The sequence below is a fragment of the Rhineura floridana genome, chromosome 19 (assembly GCF_030035675.1).
Source record: "Rhineura floridana isolate rRhiFlo1 chromosome 19, rRhiFlo1.hap2, whole genome shotgun sequence".
In the NCBI taxonomy this organism is placed as follows: domain Eukaryota; kingdom Metazoa; phylum Chordata; class Lepidosauria; order Squamata; family Rhineuridae; genus Rhineura; species Rhineura floridana.
The window spans coordinates 27001701-27023871 of NC_084498.1; the positions used below are offsets into that span (position 1 = coordinate 27001701).

General features: G+C 50.7%; 1 protein-coding gene across 2 annotated transcripts in view; it reads left to right on the top strand.

Moving 5' to 3' along the window:
* The first annotated feature begins 1059 nt into the window (after positions 1–1059).
* SCARF2 (scavenger receptor class F member 2) overlaps positions 1060–22171 on the top strand; it is a 40383-nt gene continuing 19271 nt past the window's right edge. The window contains exons 1-6 of one of the 2 annotated variants that reach the window (XM_061602314.1): positions 1060–1488; positions 9210–9268; positions 15191–15292; positions 16762–17281; positions 17927–18145; positions 20122–20250. In XM_061602314.1, the coding sequence (XP_061458298.1) occupies positions 1331–1488; positions 9210–9268; positions 15191–15292; positions 16762–17281; positions 17927–18145; positions 20122–20250 (1187 nt within the window). In that variant the 5' untranslated portion in view covers positions 1060–1330. Of the gene's footprint in view, positions 1489–9203; positions 9269–13687; positions 13753–15190; positions 15293–16761; positions 17282–17926; positions 18146–20121; positions 20251–22171 lie in introns of those variants that run through there. The other variant, XM_061602315.1, reaches the window with a different exon arrangement.

Consider the following 22171-nt stretch of genomic DNA (forward strand, 5'->3'; position numbering starts at 1 on the left):
CTGTGGTCTGTGAGCTTCATTTAGTTGCTCCGCAGCGTCTCCATATGAAATACTCGTGCTGATTTTTAATTGTACTTTATTGCTTCTTTTTGTCTCTCATGTTGCATTTTCTTGTCTTACAATTCTATATGCGGTTCCAGGAATGGAAATTGTAATACAATACAACATGAGAAGCAACACAAACATATTTAAAAATGCATGTAAAATGTAACGCTGCGCATGACAATGGCTACAACAGGCAGAAAAAGTCATTTTGCCCTGCAAGAGATGCTAAGAAGAGCACGCCTCTGGGATCAGGACCCTCTGGCCTGGTCTTGAAATGAGAAGTCCTCAGCAGGTTTCCTCAGGAGCAAGTCCCACTGCGCTCAGTGAGGCCTATTCCCATGAAAGCTTGCCTAGGATGACGACCTAACTGGGGTGCAGGGAGCAGAACGTTGCACCATTTGGGCTGAGAGGAAGAAGGGAAGTCTCTATAGCCAACATGGCACCCGACCGATGATTTCGGATATTTCCCATCATCCCCTTTCCCTAGCTGAGGCAGAGGGGAGTTGGAGCCCCACAACGACTAGAGGGCACCACGTTGGCTACCCCTTATATACTGCTTGGATGTATCCCTGTGGCCCTCCAGATGTTGCCAAGTCCCAGCAGCAAGCCTGGCCAAGGATCAGGAATTATGGCGATTGGAGTCTAGCAACATCTGGATCTATACAGGTTCCTATACAGGATTGCATCGCATTGGAGGCCGCCTTACACTGCGTCTGACCATTGGTCCATACAGCTCAGTAATACCTGCACTGACTGGCAGCGGCTTCCCAAGGTTTCAGGCAGGGAGGCTCTCCCAGGCCGACCTGGAGATGCTGCGGGGACTGAACCTTTGGCATGCAAAGCAGATGCAGATGCCGCCGAGGTCTGTGGTTAATCGACCGCTCCGATCCGAAACGGAGTTGGGGCTCGCGCCTGCGAAGCTGGTTGGACGGCGGCGCTTCTCCAGGCAGCCTCGGCGCTTCCTTGCCAAGCTGCCGGAGGCCCCCAGTGCCCCCCCTTCTGAGCTGGGCAGTTCCAGCCCGGGGGAGCCGGCGGCGTTGCCCCTCGCCGCCGTCCATCGGTCTGTCAATCCTCCGCCGGCCCTGGGAAGGGGGGGAACCAACGCGGCATTTCCTGGCTGGCTGCTTGGCCGGCCGCCCCTCCTGCTGCCGCCGAGAGGGGCGAGGGGGAGGCGGCGGCGCTCGCACTGCAGCTTCCGGCCGGGCTCTGGCAGCAGCCAGGAGGAGCCGCCGCCGCCGAGCCAGGCTGCCCGAGCAGGGCCGGAGAGCGCTGCGCCCCGCCACGCATGGAGACGCCGAGCAGGGCCCGGCGGGCCGGCGAGGGAGCCGTCAGAGCCACCGCTGCCGCCGGGGCGCTCCTCCCTCTTTTCCTTCTCCTGCTGGGCTTGGGAGCGGCTGCCCGGGAGCTGAGTCCCCGCGGGAGGAACGTCTGCCCGGCGCCTGGGTAAGAGCCGTCGCGCATCCAGGGCGCGCCGCCGGCGACCCACTCCGCTTTTGCGCGCGGGGAGGGCCTGGTGCCCTCGGCTTCCCCAGCCCCGTCAGCCCCGCCGCCGCCCAAGATCTCCCCGTTAGGACAAGCAAAAGCAGTTTTCTTCTTGGCTTGCCTTCCTTTGTGGCGCCCGGCTGCGTCCGCGCCCTCGAAAGAGCCCCGCTGCTCGCGGCGGCGGTGGCGGCTTTTGCTGCCGTTTCTCCAGCCGCCAACCCCTTTTCCTGGTCCATGGGGTGAAAAGTTATACCTTCATTGGGGGTAATCTGAGGTTGGGGCTTTTTTGGGGGGGAGACAGACTTCTGCTGCACCAGGGCGCTCCCCACACACTCGAACGGACACACACACACCCCTTCCTCCTCTCCTCGCCTTTCCAAAAGATGAGGTGCCCCCTCTTCTCTCCTCGGTGCCTGATATGCCCGTTCTCCCAAATTGCGGGGGGGAGAGTTTGTTTGACACCCCACTATCTAGCCTTTCTTGTCATGGGACGGGGGGGGGGAGAGAAAAGATGGTCCAGAGTGTGCTCCCTCCACCCAGAGGGATATTGATGGTGGGTGCTACTTGCTGGGCTACAAGGATCGATAGATTGGGGAGGGTTGGTCTTTGAGACACGCACCCCCCCACCCCGTCCCGTCCTGTCCATGCACTCTTCCAAAGGGTGGCCTTTGCCAAGCTGGGAGGCGTCAGCAAACTGGGGGTGTCTGTCCCCTCCCTCCCTTGTGTTGACTGGGCCAGCTTCCACACACAGCCTGTAGATTTCTTTCAAGGATTTTCGACAGTTGCCGGGTGGGGGGGAGTCCCCTTCCCCAAAGTCTTCTCTCCTAGTCTAAAGACCTCCCAAGTCTGGACCAGTTTCCTATGCCACCAGGGGGGGGGTCGTCCCTTGTCGATGCAAAGGTTTTCCTCCTCAGATATGCCATGGCGACTGCTAGGCTTGCTTGCAAGGCTGGGGGGGGGGTTGCCCTGGGGAGGGTTCCGTGATCACACTGGCTGAGAGGGGCTGTGGGGGGTATTAATTATGACTTCTCTTGGAACCCTGTATTTAGGCTTCCAAGGAGGCCAGCCGCAACAGACGGTTCTTCTTGGAACCCACTGTCTTCCTCTCTCTGTCTCTCCAGCAAAAACCACTGCCCAGAGGATTAACCCCATCCTATACCGAAGGGTCTCAAGCTGTGGGGTTTTGCTCCCCATCCCCCCTCTTGCAAAAGTTACCCGCCCACCCCCCTGCACATTTCCCACTGACATCGCTACGGTGCCACAGAGATCACCGTTTTCAAAATGGAGATCTGAGCGATCAACGTTAAAGGGACGTTTCGGGGGACCCACTCCCTCCCTTTCCCAACAGGTACCCCCCATTTTTTCCATGAGGCTCAGAGAACATAACAAAATGCACACCAAAAGAAAGGGGGGGAAACCACCAGCCGTCCCTCCAAGTGTAACTTAAAACCCAATGGAAAGAGATGGTACATCTGTTTTCAATTTAAACTCTTCCAAACAAGCTCTCTTAGAGGGAGAGAGAACGTTGCCATTTCTGCTGTGGAATTTCTGGATGAAGGATCTCTCTCTCTCTTCTCTCCCCCCCCCCCACAATAGAAGCACTCTGGTCCATGGTTTTCCTCCCAAGACAAAGTCTGTTTTGTGATGAAGGAAACCTCATAGAAATTGGGGGGGGGGGAAGAGGTAGAATGTGGTTTTGCTTTTTGAGGGGGGTCAGGAGGGGCATTCCGCTGAGCCTTCTTGATCAGTTGGTGTGATCTAAGCAGACTCTGGATTGCAAATTTAGGTTTGCTTGGATTTCCTGCAAATTGGAGGGCCCCCAAAGGATCCTTCACTCCAAAACTCAAATCCCAATAATCAGAATTCCCTTGCAATTACAGGGTCGCCTAGCAGTGATCAGAAGGGGAGCCTGAGATCTCTTGGGAGATTTCTGTGTTGCTTTACAAAAAAGTATGCCAAAAGTTCTGACCTCCAATGGTTTAGCAATAACAACAACCAACCAACCCTCCCCCCCCAAAAAAGACCCTTTCAGTTGCCAAAATGACGAGTGCTTGGGGTGGAAACTAGGAGTCCGCTTTCAATGGAGAGGAGCCAATGGAGACGGTGGGCTCTCCAATACTGGAGGCGTTCACATTCCTGGCCCACGCATGTGCTTAGAGCAGCCATTTCCCCCAACCTGGTGCCCTCCGGATGTTTTAGACTACAACTCCCATGAGCCCCAACTGGATGATGCTGAGACTGATGGGAGCACAGCTGTGCTGGTTGGGGCTGATGGGAGTTGTAGTCCCAAATATCTACAGGGCACCAGGTTGGGTGGTCCTTCACTCTTTAAATGTGTTGGGTGGTCCTTCACTCTTTAAATGTTAGAACAGCCTGGCTGCTGGATCAGGCAAAAGGGGGCATCTAGTCCAGCATCCTGGCCTCACGGTGGCCACCCAGATGCCGCTGTGGGAAGCCCGCAAACAGGACCCGAGCGGAAAGCACTCTCTTCCCTGGTGATTCCCAGCAACTGCCATTCCGAGGCGTGCCACACTCGGGTCCTCCATGTTGGCTTCTCACAGGCATTTGGTTGGTCGCTGTGAAACGGGATACTAGACTAGATGGGCCTGATCCAGCAGGGCTTTTCTTCCCTTTACAAAGCGGGCTCTGCTCGCCTGGATTCTGCATCTGCCGCAACCACCCCAAGGCCCGGTAGCCTCACCTGCACACAGTGAGAATCATCTTGCATCCGGGATGCCCACAAGCAGGTTCTGGGTGCAACAGCGCTCTCCTTGCTAGCGACCCCCAGAAACTGGTTTTCAGCAAGGGTTCTGCCTCTGCTGCCGGAGGCAGAATGCTTTTGAATGCCAGTCACTGGAAACCGCCGGACGGGAAAGGGCTGTTGCGCTCAAGCCCAGCTTTCAGGGTGCTGCTTTCAAGTCCTGCTTTCAGATGAGCCTTTGGCTCGATCCAGCAGGACTTTCATTAAGTTCTCTCCAAAGTGCAAAAGATGGTTTAGTGCAGGAGTGTACAGGCATCTGGCTCGTGAGATTTCCTTTATTTTTAACGAGAACCCCAAGGTTCACCAACTCCAGCCAGGTGCGGTTCAACTGGGTGCACATAACAGTAAGAATTAAGGAACAGGGTGCATCTGAGCATGTGCAAGCTTTGCAGAGGCATCTGGTTGGCCACTGTGAGAACTAGGCTAGATGAGCCCCCTCTGGCCTGATCCAGCAGTTCTGGGCAGAGCTGTAGTCATCCAGGGAAGTTGGGGGGGTGTCGTAGATGCATTACGTTTTAGGGAGCAGGGTCCCAGCCAGGTCCCTATGTATCAGCCAAAGCCAATCAGGGTGAAAAGGGAGTATGTTAGCCACTGAGAAAAGTCCTTGGCCTTTCATGCTGATTGGAGCAAATCAGAATGAGAGGAGGTGAGCCAGTCACTGAGAAGACTCTTCTCAGTAGCTAACACACAGCCTCTTCTTTCATGCTGGTTGGCTCACGAGATGACAGGGAGAGCAAGGGAGAGGAGGGAACATGGGCAAAGGGGTGTCGGTGTGAGGGGTGTGTGACTATCATGAAGGGATCCTGCACCTCTGAATGTGCCACCTCACTACTGGTTCTGGCCTCTTCTGTGGTTCTCTCAGCTAAGCCTTCAGTTGGGCTGAAGGGAAGTGTCCCATCCTCCGGTCCATCAGCCGCTCCTCATTCTACTGCCTTTGCCTTCCCTCCGGCTAATGCCACCTCTGGCGGACGGGAGGCCGCGCAGGCTTTTGTATGAAGCCTTCATTCAGAGAAATGACTCTGCTTTGCTCGTGTGCTTCCTGACCGGAGGTTGTACGCAGCGGAACAGCCTTCTGCCTGCAAGCCGTGAGGTCTTGTGGACGCTGGTTCCTTTTGGCCAGGATGGGGGGGCACAGAGGGGGTTGCTCCACAGTCGCTCCCCCTACCGCCAGCCCAGTTTCCTCTGAGGGTTTCGACAGCCTTGTGTCACCTTCACGCTTGAGTACCATGCTTTCGATTCATCCTAAACTTACCCAACGGCCAACCTTCCTCCATGGAAGAGAAGTGCATGTTGGGGACCAAACAGATATTTTTTATTTTTTTTATTTATTAGATTTTTATCCCAACCTTCCTCCCAGAAGGAGCCACAGGTGGCAAATGTTTCCTGGCACAAGTGGAGGAACATCAGAGGCTGCCTTGGACCGAGTCAGGCCTTCACGCTCGGTATTGTCCATGCTGACTGACAGCAGGAGTTTCCGGCAGGGAGTCTCTTCCAGCCCTGCCTGGAGATGCCGCTGGGCATTGAACTGGGGATTATTATTTTTTTGCATGCAGAGCAGAAGCTCTACCCCTGAGTCAGAACCGGGGTCCACCTCGCTCACTCCTGTCTACACCGGCTCTACTCTGAGTAGGACTACCATCGAATGCAGCTTATTCTTGTTGTTGATGCTGCTGCTGTTACCTGCCCTTCAAGGGTTGACAGGGCGGTTTACAACATTTCATCCTATACTTAACATTTTATTAAAGTGCAAGGCCACAATTAATGCAGAACTCATCAGATCAGTAAACGCCATCAGCACCCTTAAACAAATGAATACCTGGCCAATGCAGTAGCTGGATTCGGCATTCCAGCTCTACATGGGATGCAACAACGTAAGATAACTGTGGAAGAGCAAGCTGGATTTAGGCTCAGGAAGACCAACCATAGGGAAGTGCTTTGTTTTAAGGATGGAGAAGTTGGTAAGAAATATTGGCCTGCCGCATTTATTGAAACCGAGGCAGCCTTTGGCAGGATTGTGCATCACAAAAACGCTTGGACGCTGGCGAAATGCCTGCCGATCCTCATCCAAACTTTAGGTCCTGACACTTTCTTAAAGAGGAACAGGCTCTTAACTAAGGAGAGGCATGAAGTGGAAATGCCTTTTGGACTGAATATGTTAACAGCGTGCAGTGCAATCCTATACGTCGGGGTGAGGAACCTTGGCCCCACGGTCCGAATGCAGCCTCCCAGGCCACTCTCTTTGGCCCCCTAAACCCTCCCCTCACCAGCCCTGTTCCGAGTGGCTTTGCCAGGCTGCGATGCAGTGGCTGCAAGTGGCTCCGTGTCAGTGGGTCAGTGGAATCTACTCTGGGTTTTAGTCTGAACTTTCAAGGAGCTGTCCAAGGTGATGAAGCGCCTTGTATTTCCATGATTAAAACCCAGAGTGGGTTCCACTGTCCCACTGACACAGAGCCACCGGCCACCGCTGCTGGGACATGTCCTTGACCTGGGATAATGCATCTTGCTTGTCTGGAAGGGGAACGAGGGGAGCAAGTGTGTTTAGACCTCTGGTTCTGCACAGAGCCATTGTAGCCTACCGTAAGAGTCACATCTGTTGCTCCACCTACTTTTTCTTCTGGCCCTGCCAACCCCTGGTCTGCAGCCCCCTGAAACTTGCCCAGGAGGGAAAGCGGCCCTTGGACTGAAAAAGGTTCCCCCCCACCCCGCTGATGAGCGTTTCAGGGCAGGCCAAAGAATGTGCTTCTTCACACAGTTAAACTCCAGAATTCGCTCCTCCAAGAAGTAGCAAGGGCTTTAAAAGAGAATTATTATTATTATTATTATTATTATTAATTATTATTCCCTTTTTTCCAAAATGAAACTCGGGGCGACTTACAGATTCATGGAGGTCAGGCTATCAACAGCTACTGACCTCTGTCCTAGCTCCTCTGTTCATATGCCCCTGAGTATCAGTTGCTCGGAAACCAAGCGGAGAGAGCACCTTTGCACTCAGAGTCCTGTTTTGGGGCTTCCAAGAAGCTGGGAAAACAGGATGCTGGACTAGATGGGCTATTGGCCTCATCTAGCAGACTCTCCTTATGGCCTTACGTGCCATCATCCAAAGCATCCAGAGAGCGCCAGGTTGGGGAAGGCTGGTGTGGATTCTTTTGATGTAGCACCCATGCTGTAGCTGAGCACATCATGGTCTGCTCCTTGCCTCCATGTGCACCTCCTTGAGTTCCAAATAGCATTAGAGTGACTTCTGTGCATGTGCGGCTGGCTGAAACTGAAGATGTTTATCCTTATTGATAGTGTTGCCTCATCCATGATTTGCCTAGAAACAAGCTGCTTGGAGAGTTTGGTTCAGACTGGGGGAAGTGACGTTGCAGATAAGACTCAGGTTTTTATTTTCTTGTGTCTAATTCCTTCAGTGCATTTTGAACAGCCAGACTGCTCAGGCCCAGACAGTTCATACAACTGAAGCCATTTGATCATATGATGGTCAAACTGGGTATTTGTATACAGCTCTGTACTGTTTTTAAATGGCTTCTTGTAAGTGGTTTGAATAGTTTTGGATGAGAATGCACACAGATGAAATCTTGGCCAAAGGTCTAGATGCCATGCTACCCTTTTTTGAGGGGAGGGAGCTGGAAACAGTCCCATGTGATGACTTCGCCACGCCACGCCACTCCTGACACCCTCAGGGCACATCCGATTGGTCATGCCTTGATTTTTCTGCCAAGCGTGGAAAGTTTCCATGCCAGTCTGGAAATGGGCAAGGAAGTTCTCCGCTAGAGGAAGGCGAATCAGGGCCAGACCTTACAGCATTGGGGTAGAAACAGCTTTGCTGGAGCACTCGTTTCCAGATTCCTCTGCACAGTAAAGGTGACTGGATCGGTTTAAGAACTAGTAGACATTAGGAAAGCGCTGATTGTTATTGTGCTGTTATTGAAAGATGTTGCTGTTGCTTTTTTTCTTAACAGTGTTAATATTTTGTTTAAATGTTTGTAAACTGTATTGTTCCTTTCTGATGTGTATTTTGTATTTGTGTCTATTTTTTGTGAGCTGCCTTGAGGGCCTTTATGGCCAAAAGGCGGCATAGCAATAAACTGTAACGTATCATAAAGACCTGGCTCTTCAGGCAGGCTTTTGGGGTGGGCTAGATTTTATGATCATTGTTTTCAGATGTTTAATGTCTAATGTATTTGAATGTCTATTTTGTATGTCGCCCAGAGTGGTTGAATAACCGGCCAGATGGGCGACTAATAACTTACCAACTTACCAGGATGCCCGGAGGACTGTTACTAGATCTAGGGCCTTTTCTGTGGTGGCCCCCAAATTATGGAACAGCTTACCGGAGGAAATACGCCTGGCGCCTACGGTTCTTTCTTTTAGGCGCCAGGTTAAGACCTGGCTATACTCCCAGGCATTTTAATGTTTAATGCTTTATGTTTAATGTTTTTAGTTTAATGTGTTCCTTTGTTACTGATTTTATTCTATATTGTATTTTAATCTCGTTTTGTACACCGCCCAGAGAGCTATTAGCTATGGGCGGTCTAGAAATGAAAATAAATAAATAAATAATAAATTCAATAAATAAATAAATTCAATAGATAAACATAATAATATCTCCGAAAGCAATAACGTCTCTTGCTTGCGTGGCAGGAGGCGCAGAAACCTCCGGCTTTTCAGTGGCCAGAATGTAGCCTATACGCTTCTTTTTATGTCTCTTGCTCCACCCCCTTCTTGCGTTTGGCCCCTCCCACCACCAGCATGCAGCCCCCAGAAGGTTCCCCCCATGGAGGAGTGCGGCCCTCAGGCTGAGCGAGCGCTTCCCTCTCCCTCCTTTGAGGCTGCAGTGTGAATTTACAGCTGGAAAGGAGGAGGCGTGTGAGTTTGCAGCCCTTTTTCTAACTGGCTTCCTCTACCGTTCTTCCTGCAGCTCCGCTGGCTTTGTCTGCTGCTCGGGATGGAGGCAACAAGGCGAGGAGTGTTTAATCGGTAAGAGACAGCGTCATCCCTTTCCTGAGCAGGTCTGGGGGGCTGCCCAGAACGAATGCGCTTCTTCTCTTTTCGGTTTGGGGAGAGAGACCTTTTCCCTTCCGTTGTCCAAGAGATCCACCTGTGGCACTCCTTTGCTGGGCTCATCTCCGTGGGTGCCATGGGGCCAGGGTTATCGAGCTCTGTATTGTCTGCACTGACTGGCAGCAGCTCTCCAGGACTTCAGGCAGGGAGCCTGTCCCAGTTCTACATGGAGACGCTGTTGGGGACCTTCTGCATGCAATGCAGGGGCTCTGCCACTGAGCTATGCGCTTTCACTATGCTGAGCCAGGCCACTCTTCCATCTAGCTCAGTATTGCCTGCACTGACTGGCAGCAACTCCCCGGGTTTAAGGCAGGGAGTCTTTCCCAGTCCTGCCTGGAGATGCCAAGGATCAAACCTGGGTCCTCCTGCATGCAAAGCAGGTGCTCTGCCGCTGGACTACGGCCTTTCCTTACAGTGTGGGGCAGAGCAAAGAGACATGTGGGTCTGTGCTAGCAAGAGTTGCCTGTGTCCAAAGACTCTGTTAAGCTAGATCTTTTGCAAACATTCAGGAATGGGGCCTCCGGCAAATGTTCTAAGGGGGCAGCCTAGGGGCTGAGCGGGCTTAATAGCCCAGCTTTCTCCTTGCCTGCTTGTCACCTGGCAGGGGTCATTCAGTGGTGAGAGGAAGGAACTCTGTCCATGCTCTAACACAGCCTCTTCTTCCATTAGGACACGCACCCCAAAGGTCGGGGCGAGGTACTGAGGGTGAGGACAGGTGCCAGGGTGACATCCTGGCTCAAATTAAGCCTGTGCCATCCCCTCCACAGTTGAAGGTGCAGTCCTGTGCAGGTCTACTCATAAGTAAGCCCCTCAAGGGAGATTTATCAGGATTGCAACTTTAAGCCACACGTGCAGAAAACAAGAACTAAATAGAGATGCTCACAATGTGGTGCCGTATTTCTCAGTCAGTCACTCTCTTTATGTATCTATTTTGTTAGCTTTAGTCTGTGGCCACATCCACATCATCCATTTAAAGCAGTATCATATTTCTTTAAATAGCCCTGGCTCCCCCCAAAGCATCCTGGGAACTGTAGTTTGCTAAGGGCACTGAGAGTTGTTACGAGACTGCCTATTTCCCTCAAAGAACTACAATTCCTAGAGTGGTTTAGCAATCAATCCCTCTTCCCAGGGAACTCTGGGAATTGTAGCTCTGTCGGGGGTACAGAGGTCCCCCAACAACTCTCAGCACCCTGAACTACAGTTCCCAGGATTCTTTGTGGGAAATCATGACTGTTTAAAGTGGCATCATAGTGCTTTAAATATATGGTGTGTAGAAACGAATAGGTAGAAGCAAAGCTTTGAGAGGCCACGGTCAACTAGGACTGTGTACTGCCCAATTATGGGAAACTAGACCTTGACAATGTATCCTGCTTCTAATCTGCTCCATCCTAAGCGCTATTGGAAGTGCTGTCTACATGGCCTGTGATTCCAAAGGAGTGGTAGAGACCCACCGCACGTGATATTGGGGGTAGAATTCAGCTTCGCTGTTTTTATTTTCCAAAGCAAGCTTCTAGTCCTAGTGACTGCTGAGATACAGCTGGAACTTTGAGGACACTGCCTGGTATAGAAGCCTAGTGGAAAAGGCAGATCAGCTGTGGAGTCAGCTATCCGGTTGTTCACTGCCCTGTCTCCTGTAGCTTCTTGCTCCTGCACTCATTGCTAGTCGAACCCGGACAAATTATGCAAAGGAGGCATAATTTGTACAGCTTGCAGAATTGGCTTTTCATGCTGCGGAATTCAAGTTGCCAGTGGACGGCCAGCAGCCCTGGCTTTCGGTCACCTGAGGGACCAAGCAAGGGCATCACTCATGCCCCCAAACAGCCAGGGTGTGGGGCCTTGAGTACTTTTAGTGGAGTTGTTGCTTGTGCAGGCAAAGAACTAGGCCAGAGGAAGCAGCAGACTTTGCCATTCCTTTTTCCATTCTTTATTATGTCTGTGGCCAGAAGGTTTCCCCCCGCTCCCCTCGCCTCTGGAACTTGGCATCCAAAGATTACGGCTAGAATCCTTTGTAGCGCTTTATGGAGTGGGGATTGGGGGCAGGCGGGCGGCAGTGAAAGGCTGCAAGTTCTCGGGACTTAGAGTCCCAAGGCGCTGCTGGGAAACTTGGAGAAGCTATTTTTGGATGCCTCTTAAATCCGCGGCCGTTCCAGTTGGCTGAGGCCCTCTTCCTTTCCTGTGGAGTAATATTTCTCAGTGCTCATCAACAGTGGCTGCGTTTTGGCCTCTGCGGCAGCCAGCGTCAGTGTTTGTATGTGTGTGTAATTGTCCAGAGGTGCAGATGGAGTGGAGCTCAGTGCTCAAATCTGTTGGGCAGCAGCGACAGCCCTGCTGTGTGCAGAGGGGCATCTGCCTCCACCACTGATACATTTGGGGTTCGTTCAAGGAGGTTAAGCCCCGTGAATGTCAGTCTTGTTGACATGAATGGGTACGCCAGGGATTTGGGGGGGGGGGGGTTGGCCAGGATCCTCATGACCTGGGACTGCGTATGGTTGGACCTTGGAGCTCTCGGACCTCAAGAGCCCTCTCCAGTTGTCCCACCAGCCCCCATGATTGGCAGCCAGCAAGAAGCCTCAGGATTGAGCAAGCACTCGGGATGGGGGAGAAATTTGATGCAGTTCACATTTAAAGGCGAACTTACATAATTTGCACTTCCGGGGGGGGGGAAGAAGACACAAATGGAGACACAGGCATCCTTCGAAATTCGCCCATCTCCGAATTTTGCAATGCAGTTCCGAAGCCAAGTGACATGTAGAAAAATGCATGTACCAGGGTAAAGTGTGGATATGAATGCAGATATTAGTGAAAATAGAATGCAAAGATGCATTATATTAGGGGAAGCTGATGTCTATTAGGCAAAAGGGCATACAAAAGGGTGTATTATAGGAGAAATTGCACTGAAATGCTGGTGAATTTTCAGGACTTTTTTTTAAATTGCAAACTGAGGTGAAAATGTGGAGGATCCAATTTAGGATTGGAAAAATGAGGAAATGAAATGGACAGATCTGCTCACCTCCCTAGTCAGGCCTGAGAGAGGCTGCCCTCCAGGACTGCAAGGCTGATCCACATGCGGGGCAGCTCCCCATAGTTCTGCCTCACTCCTGTCGGGAACTACCCAAGAACAACCCATGCGGCTCCTGCTTGTTTTTTCAGTGGGGCATCCACAAGCCAAACATCCCCAACGTTTATGTATTTATTTATGTGTGGCATTCACATCTTCACATCCCCTGCTTCCTCCAAGGATCTCAGTGTGGTGTGCGTGAATCTCTCCCTCCCTATTTCATCCTGTGAGGCAGGTTAGGCTGAAAGAGTTACCCAAGTGAGCTTCCTGGCTGAGTGGGGATTCGAACCCTGGTCTCCCAGCTCCAAGTCTGACTCTCTAACCACGTCACCACACTGGCACTCAGGAGAGAAACTTGCTTATCTAGACATATCCCACCTTTCGCCCCGGAACCTTGAGTTACTCTTCCCTGTTTCCCATTTTATCTTCACAACAACCCTGTAAGGGAGGTTAGGTTAGGATGAGGTTATGTCACTGCTGAGCTTCATTCCTGGGTCTTCCAAGGCTTAAGCTGGTGCTTTCTACCGTTGCCTCAGGAGTGGGGAAGTTGCGGGCCTCCAGATGTTGTTGGACTCTAACTCCCACTAGCCCCAGCAAGTGTCGCCAGTGGACAAAGACGGTGGGCTGTGCTGTCAAGCAACATGGGGAAGGTTGCAGTTTTCCACCCCGCCTTTCTCCATGCTTGCTATCAGATGTATTGCAAAGGGCAAACCTGTTCAAGAAACATGCCACGTGCCTCTTATTTCTTAGAGAGGGAGGGACCCCCTATGCATTGCTCACAAGAGAATGCCATGTACCAAGTCAAGTCATTGGCCCATCTAGCTCAGTACTGTCTACCCTGACTGGCAGCGGATCTCCAGGATTTTAGGCATGGAGACATTCCCAGCCCTACGTGGAGATGCTGGGAATTGAATCTGCCTGCAAAGCAGGGCTCCACCAGTGAACCTCAGCCTTTCCTCTAAAGGGGGGCTGGGATGCTTAGGCAGATCATCCACGTGAAGTGGTACTCTTGTGGGCTGGAACTTTGGGGGTCCCTGCCCAGGACTTAAATTTGGAAGTGGGCCCCGTCACAGTGATGATTAACCTCCGTGGCAGATGCAGCTGAGGCCAATGGGAATTGTTTTCCAGGCTGGCTTCGGCTTCTGCGGATTGTCTAATGAAACGGCGCGTGGTCCGCAAATGTTTGTGTCATCTGCATAACCAACTAATACCTCAGAGTTCTCAGTTTCAAGACTAATCGCTTCCCCCTCCCCAACTCCTCCTTTGCATGTCTTTAGCGCCTTGGCCGGATGCTTCCAAAACACTTCTCCAGGGGCCAGAGTAGTGTCTCCACCGTAAACGGGTAAGTAAGTGCTTTGCTTGGCATCTCACTTGTGATGGGAATTGGCTGATCTCTGGGGTCTGGGAGTTTCGTTCAAGCCTTCCTGCTTTCCTCCTCCCTTGGTCTAGCCTGCCATGATCTAATAATGTCGGTGTGCTTTTCTGCATTTCTGTCTGGTGTCTTTCTTTGGGTTTTCTGGAGCCTTCCATTTCCTCCCTCGACACCTCTGTATGGAGACTGGGGAGCACGTCGATGTCTGTTCGGTGGTGGTTCCCAGGAAAAATGGGGGGGCTGCCGGGGACAGTTTGCTGCCCGGGTTGTAGATGGTGCTTTACCACTTGGGAAACAAAGGCCCAATTTGGGAACCTGAAGGAAGGATGGTGTTTCTGGCAGACCCTTTTACTTGGGGGGCTCTGCCTATGGTCTACCTCCCCCACCCCATTCCTCCGATGAATGACCGAGCCCAGAAATCAGCAAATGCAGTCCTGTGCTCTAATGAAGGACGGTCAATGATGCTGTCAGTGAAGTCAACCTACAATCCGGGCCTTTTAGGGTATTGCCGCCTGGCCGGACAGTAGCAAACTGTCTGAATTTGCAGCCACTTTCCATTTTCAGTTTTTGTTCCGTAAATAAAAAACACTTGGGCCAGAAACACATCCCAAGGAAACCAACAGATTTCTACAAATGCAGTGGTGGTGGTGTTTTCAACTCCAGGCTATAGTAACCCATTGGGGTTGTAAAAAAATGTCCTGTGTGGTTTTTCAAGCATAAACTAATGCAGAGAGGAACAGAAAAGTCCCCATCTTCTGACAAACCACTTTGTGGGCTTTATTTGGGGACATTTTACCACCATGAGATTTCGGCTCAGGGTAGAAAAATAACCTCCGAAACTTTTGATGTCAGTTTCTTAGTTTCTGTTTCAAAACTTTGTTATGCCAACACGAAGTGAACTGGCTTCCTTTAACCAACCCCAAAGTGGTCGCGGTTATTCATTGCATTCTGTCTCTGCTATACCCTGTAGGAGTTTCCCACAGAGACTCCAGTGAGAGGCGAGGAGGCCGCCCTTAGGTTGCAGCCCTGCACACACTTACCCAGGAGCAAGCCCCATGGAACATGGTGGGACTTACTCCCAAGGAAACTTGGACAAGAGAACAATTTCTAGCACGTTCTCTTGCAGCCGGTGCCCATTACCGAACTTAGAAAGGGATCCCTGTCTGTGGAAATGGCTTCTGGGTTAATTTGTTTTTTTTCCAGTAGACTTCTTGCACCGTGCTTCGAATTGACTTGATGGCCAAGTTCGCTGGCATCTGCTAGGGGTCTCCGCCTACCTGCACGTCTGTCAGGGGGAAAAGGGCAGACACAGGTCAAGAGAGGCTTCCGTTGTCTTTGTGTGGGTGCCCTGCCAGCTGCTCCTCAAAGCACTGTTTTCTCAGTTGCTTCTTCTCTCTCCCCTTTGTAGCCGTGTGTGAGGGGAACTTCACCTGCAAGGAGAACGAGGTGTGTGTCAGGCCTAATGAGTGCCGCTGTCGCCATGGGTACTTCGGCGCTAACTGCGAAACCAGTAAGTAGGGCCAGGGGAGGAAATGCGACTCAGTGTGTGTTTAAAGGCGAACCAACCAAATCTGCACTTTCTGAAACGATACCTGTCCTTTGAAATTTGCACTCCTCTGAATTTTCAAATGCAGCTCTCCAGCCAAATACTGTGTACAGAAGTGGGTGCATTGTGGGAAGGTGTGCACAGCAATGCATATATTCATGAAAATAACATACAAAATGACTTATAATGTGGGGAATTGCTTTGCAAAACTATGTATATTAAGAAAAATGGCATGCAAAAATGTGCACGTTAGCAGAAAGTTGCACTTGGATGTTGATGAATTTTCACGAGACCTTTTTTTAAAAAAAAAGTAATAATCACAAACTGTGGAGTGTTGAATGTAAGATGAAAAACTGACAGCTTCGCCCACCCAACCAGTAATTAGAGTGAGCATCTGTAGGACTGTGCCTATCTGTTGTGGTGACTCTGTGTGCCTTGAAGCTCTCGGGGTTGAGCTGTGTTGCACCTGACCCCGGGGGCAAGGGATGCTCTCCAGCAGCCTTTGCCAGTCTGGTACCTTCCAGACGTTTTGGACTACAACTCCCACCAGCCCTAGCACCATACTGCAGTTGGAGGGCACCAGGTTGGCAGGGCTGCTCTAGAGGATGGGTGGGGAACCAGCATCTCTCCAGAGGTTGATGGACTCCAACACCCATCAGCCCTGACCATTGGCCATGCTGGCTGCCAGGTCTGAGGCTCAACAACCTCTGGAGGGCCTAACTGGCTCACAGGGCTATTTTCCTTCTGTCTTCCAAATTGAGTTTGAAATGAATATATGAAATTTGCCTAAATGGACAGCTTTACTACCGTCAGATTTACTTTGACAGTTCAGCTTTGATGGTAGTTTTACTGCTTCAACAGTTTTACGTGGAATTACTTAAAGGTCTTTTGTTCTAGGAAGTTATACATGAGTTTTGTTAAATAATAAAAAGAATACTATTCAGAATTGATCTGTGAAACTTCAATTCTCTAATGGTGAATATGCCTTAAAAAAAAAAAGAAATCTCTGTGTCAGGTGTGGACAGCAGTAGCTGATGGCGCCATGTCTGTGGGGCAGCGCAATCTGCTCCTGGTTTTAATCCAAACCTTCAAGGAGCTCCCACTGACATCAGAGCCAGCAGCCACAACTGGGTGTGGGGAAACTTTGGCCCTCCAGATGTTGCTGAACTACAACTCCCATCAGCACCAGCAAGCACAGCCTATGGCCAAGGACGATGGGAGTTGTAGTCCAGCAACAGCTGCAGGGCCAAAGGTTCCCCACACCCGCTCTATAAAATTTACGTTTGTTGCTCTGCCCATGTTTGCGTCAGACTGCCGCTACCACTACTGGCATGTGCCCCCCAGATGGCTCCCTGGAAACTAAAGTGGCCCTCCGGCTGAAAATGCTTCCCCACCCACCCCTGTGTGAACCCGTTCTTCCTGTCCTCCTGCAGAGTGTCCGCGCCAGTTCTGGGGTCCCGACTGCAAAGAGATGTGCCAGTGCCACCCCAACGGGCAGTGCGAGGACGTCACCGGGCAGTGCACCTGCAACGCCAACCGCTGGGGGCCAAAGTGCGAGAACGCCTGCTTGTGCAAGCATGGCAAGTGTGACCAGAAGACCGGCAAGTGCACGTGCGAACCCAACTGGTGGGGGGCCCAGTGCTCCAGCACCTGCTATTGCAGCCTCAACTCCCAGTGCGACCAGCAGATGGGGACCTGCATTTGCCAGCCCGGCTGGTGGGGCCGCAGCTGCAACAACCAGTGCACCTGCAACAACTCCCCCTGTGAGCAGTTCACCGGGCGCTGCCAGTGCCGCGGACGCACCTTCGGCCCCCGTTGCGACCGCTACTGCCAGTGCCACATGGGGAAGTGCAACCAGGTCGACGGGACCTGCACCTGCGAGCCAGGCTACCGCGGCAAGTTCTGCCGAGAGCCGTGCCCGGCCGGCTTCTACGGGCAAGGCTGCAGGAGACGGTAAGGAGGGGGTGCCACACAAAGTCCATGTGGCAGAATTCCCAGTCGTGCATGCTGAAAGTTCAGGTGTCTCCGTATCAGTGACTCGGGTGCCAAACCCACAAAGGCCCTGCCACGCACTGCAGTGTGGCTACAAATGGAACTACCAGCAGATCTTATTACACATGCTGGCAGCTTCTGGAAGAGGCTGTCTTTCAGATGGCTGAAATGTGTCAAATTAAATCAATAAATAAAATAAATGTGGAAGGCAAACGGCCCTTCAAAACATACATGCAGCGCTTAGTTCAGCCCTAGTGGCTAAGGCCAGCCCTGTGGGTCACATAGGAATCCAGGAAGCTGCCTTACACATGAGTCAGACCATGGGTCCATCTGGGTCAGTATTGTCCACACTGACTGGCAGCAGCTCTCCAGGGTTTCAAGCAGGGGATCTCCATCTCAATCCTCCATTGGGGATTGTACCTGGGATCTTCTGCACACAAAGCAGATGCTCTAACCACTGAGCCACCACAGCCCTTCCCCAAATGCCCCCAACTCTGGGTGCCAGAGTCCTTGCTCCAGGCTTGCCTTTGGCTAGAACAGGACTTTGCCTCGTGGGACTTTGTGGGTGTTCCTCATCACCCGCCTGCCTCTCCCTGCCTTTTCCAGGTGCGGGCAATGCAAAGAGCTGCAGCCTTGCACGATTGCGGAGGGGCGCTGCCTAGCATGTGAAGCGGGCTGGAACGGCACCAAGTGCGATCAGATCTGCTCCGCCGGCTTTTACGGAGAGGGCTGTGACCAGGCCTGCCCCCCTTGTAAGGACGGCCACACCTGTAACCACATCAACGGCAAGTGTTCTCACTGCAATCCGGGCTGGATTGGAGACAGGTGAGTCCGGGAAGGGGGAGGGCCATGGGCTTCTTAACGGCCCTGCGGCCAGGCAGTGGGTTGCCACCTGGCTCTAAGTCCAGAGGGGGGCGGGAGACGTCTGCAGCTCAGGGTCTCCTTTATTTAGCGAAACTGGTATGCCGCCCCCTAGAACTAGACCTCTAAGTGGTTTACAGCAGGCAGTCTAAAATAGCCATCAAAAATGTGAATACAAAAATGTTAAAAACAAGCTACATAAAAAAAAAGGTAAAATACCATCAGCAATTTAGAAACACGCATGCTTACTGAAATCACGTGTTAAAATTGTCCGATAAAAATTACCCGCCTGGGTCAGCTCCCTGTGACAAAAAAAGTTAGGAACCGCCTTAGACTGAGTCAGACCATTGGTCCATCTCGCTCAAAAGTGTCAACACTAGCAGGCAGCAGCACCTCCAGGGTTTCAGATGGGAAACAGTACACCAAAGGGGCCTGCCCGGTGTCAAGGAGCAGGGAGTTCCAAAGTGGTAGGTGGTGTATCACACTAAAGGGTTAATTCCATAAAGCTAAGGAACGAACACTATCTGCCACTTGCAAAAGTGCTTTTATGGCTTGTGAGTGCTCCATTGACCAGGCAGGTAAGGGGTATTTAGTGGAGAGGCAGTGTGGTGTAGTGGTTAGAGTGTCGAACTAGGAACAGAGAGACACAAATAAATCCCCAGTCGGCCATGTAGGTCGCAAGGACTGACCCATGGTACCCTTCCTTAGCCTAGCCTACCTCACAAGGTTGTTAGGAGGATAAAATGGGTGGGTGAGCCAGGTATACTGTCCTGAGCAACTGGGAGGAAGAATGGGATAAAAATGTAGCACATTAGTACGTTTACACCAGAGGATTAATGCCTCTTGCCAGTCACAGAGGTTGTCATGGCAGACCCCCTTTTCACATCCATATCCGATGAGAGTTCTGAAGTTTAAGCATGGCCAGACTCAGGGAGTTCCCTTGGCTAGGCCCCGGGCTCAGCCCAGAAGATCCTTGCTTAAGCTCCCAAGTTCCCAGTATTTCCACCCTGTTGTGTGGGTCAACCGAGAGGGGACAGGCAGCCTGGACTTTTTGGCCACAAGGATCTGCATCAATCAAGAAATATATCTGCCCTCAAGATAATGGTGCAGACCTCCAGCCACTGGGCCTCTCCTCCCTGCTGCTGAAGGCCAATGTCTTTACTATATTAATATATGTATAATTAATAATAATAATGATTTCTCTCCTGTGGCTTCACTTTTTGCAGGGGAGGGCTGTAACTCATCAGTACAACATCTTCTTTGCATTCAGAAGGTCCCATGTTTAATCCCTTATGGCATCTCCAGGTAGGACTGGGATGTCCCCTGCCTGAAACCCTGGAGATTGCTGCCAGTCAGTGCAAACAATAGTGAACTTGATGGACCAATGGCCTGACATGGTATAAGGCAGCCTCCTATGATAGGAAAGCAGGCACAGCTCAGTGGCAGGTGAAGATGGTAATCTCTAGACTTGCTTTTTCTTTTATTACACTGTGGGCTGATTTCAGGCTTTTTTTTTTTTTTAACTAAAACCCCAAGATCTGTCCACCAGAGCTTGGTACAAAAGACATGCACTTAGAATTAAAGTATAATTCACGTTCTGAGCCCAGGAATTTGTTTTCAGTCCTGGAATGGCACTAAACTTTCATGCAACTGTCCAGTCCGAGTCAGAGTTCTTCATTTCAGCAGCCTAATTGCAGTGAAAAAAATAAACGTTGCTGTTGCTATTATTAAAACGTTTTAGAGCCAGAAGCCCTTGCTGATGTACTGCAAATCACCCAGAGATCTATTAGTAGATCCTGATGTTTTCTGCCCACTCCTGTCTCGTGCTCAAGACAATAGACTGCTGAAGGTTATGATGTTAAAAGCCATGATGATAAGCACGCACACAAAAATGCTGTCCTTTCTTGGTCCTCACCCATTCCATCTTGGCCTTCCTCTAGGTGCGAGACTAAATGTCGCAACGGGACCTACGGGGAGGACTGCGCCTTTGTCTGCAGCGACTGTTTCAATGGCGAGTGCGACTTTGAGACGGGAAGGTGCCTCTGTCGGCCTGGGTTCCAGGGGGTTTCGTAAGTGTCTTGTGCCCTGGCTCAGGGGCCCCCACGCTCTTTCATTTATTTATGTACAAACATATAAAGTGTTTCCCAACCCAATCAGTGTAGCTGAAATGCAACAGATTACAAACTCAATCAGTTAAATGTTTGTAAACCTGTTTATACAATTCACATTCCTTAAAATTACAATTTTTCTACTTTTACTTATTTGTTTCCGTTTATGGCTTCCCACCAAATATCTCAAAGTGATTTCACAATATAACCAATTCAGAACAATTCCATATATTCAAACAGTTAAAAAGCCATTCCTTATGTAAAAGCAATTTCATATGGAAAAAGAAACATTTGAAATTCAATACAAAGAACGACTATATCTGTAAATGCCTGGGTCACACTTCAGGGAAAACCTTGTTCACCAAAAAATATCTTTAGTAGTTGAATAAGTATTGAGATGCTAGGTGCTTGTCTAATTGTGGCTGGTAATTGATTCCAGAGGGCTGGAGTTACAGCACTAGAAGCCCAGTTCCTAGCACAAACTAAGGGCACTCCTGGGGCACACAATACTCTCAGTAGTGCCCAACCTGAGGAGCACACTTGCCGGGCAGGGATCTATGGGGTGAGACGGGCCTTTGGCTTTTGCCCACAGGGCTGTGTGTAAGCAAATCAGCCAAATTTTTTACCGACATAAACTCACTTCTGGAACTCGGGGCAAATTTGGTGGCCAGAATTAACTAAGCAAAATTTGCACCACCATGTTCACTTCCAGTAGTCCTGCTTGCAGCAAGGGTAGGAAAGGGTGTTGCAGAACCCTGGAGCTGCGTCCTTTGGCTTCTGGGGTTCCTCCAAGGACTCCTACACATTTTCAGGATCTATCACAGTTAATGAGGACTGGAAACTTGCTTTCCTCTTAAAGCAAAAGCTGTGATTCTCTGGGTGATTAATCCTATGCCAAATCTGAAACTCAGACAGCTATGAAATATGCACAGGCGTCATTGCCAGCTCTCTGAAACGGGGAACTGCGTTCAGAGAGGGACTGCTCCTCTGACATACTTCATTTGGCATATGGTCCCTGCTCTTCCTCTGAAGAGCTTATATGGGGCTCCCCCACAGTCTTATGGGGCCAGACCTACTTAGAGCAAAGATGGGTAGAAATGCAGAGCCCCTCCAGACTGGGATGGACTGGTTGGTTGGTTGGTTGGTTGGTTGGTTGGTTTGCAGGTCTATTCTGCAACTTCTTCTTGACACAATAATGGTGCATTAGTGGTGGATTTGTTCTGCTTTATTAGTTGATCTGTGATGTTTCCCACTCCAATAGCTGTCATATTACTAGCCATGATGACTATGCTCTGTCTCCATGGTCAGACGTAGTATGCTTCCAAATACCAGTTGCGGAAACCACAGGAGAGGAGAATGCTCTTGCGCGCAGGTCCTGCTTGAGGGCTTCCCACAGGCATCTGATTGGCCACTGTAAGAACAGGATGCTGGACTAGATGGGCCACTAGCCTTTTCCATCAGGCTGTGCTTAGGTTTTTATGTTTCCCAGTGTTACTATTTTAGTGCTGTCTGGAGGGGCACCCTTGCATAACAACAGTGGGACAAAAATAAACCAGAACGTTTGTGGTGTGAAAAGTTTTGGGATATTGGCAGGAAGTGACAGAGCATGCACCGCTTGCAAATGAAGCACTATGACCACCCCAAAACATTTGCAGGTGTTTTGAAAGCAGGATTGTGTGTAACTGCACCAATCACAGCACGAGCACAAGTCATCATGAATGCACAACAGGTGGGTCAGGTTGAACTAGAGGAAAGCACAGCAAAGCAAAACAAAAACTTTCAAAATCGTCTTTGTTTTCCTCCATTGGAATGTTTTTTTGTCCCCACTGATGATCATGTATTGGTGTACAAAAAATTAAAATGTCTCATGCATTTTTTTTCC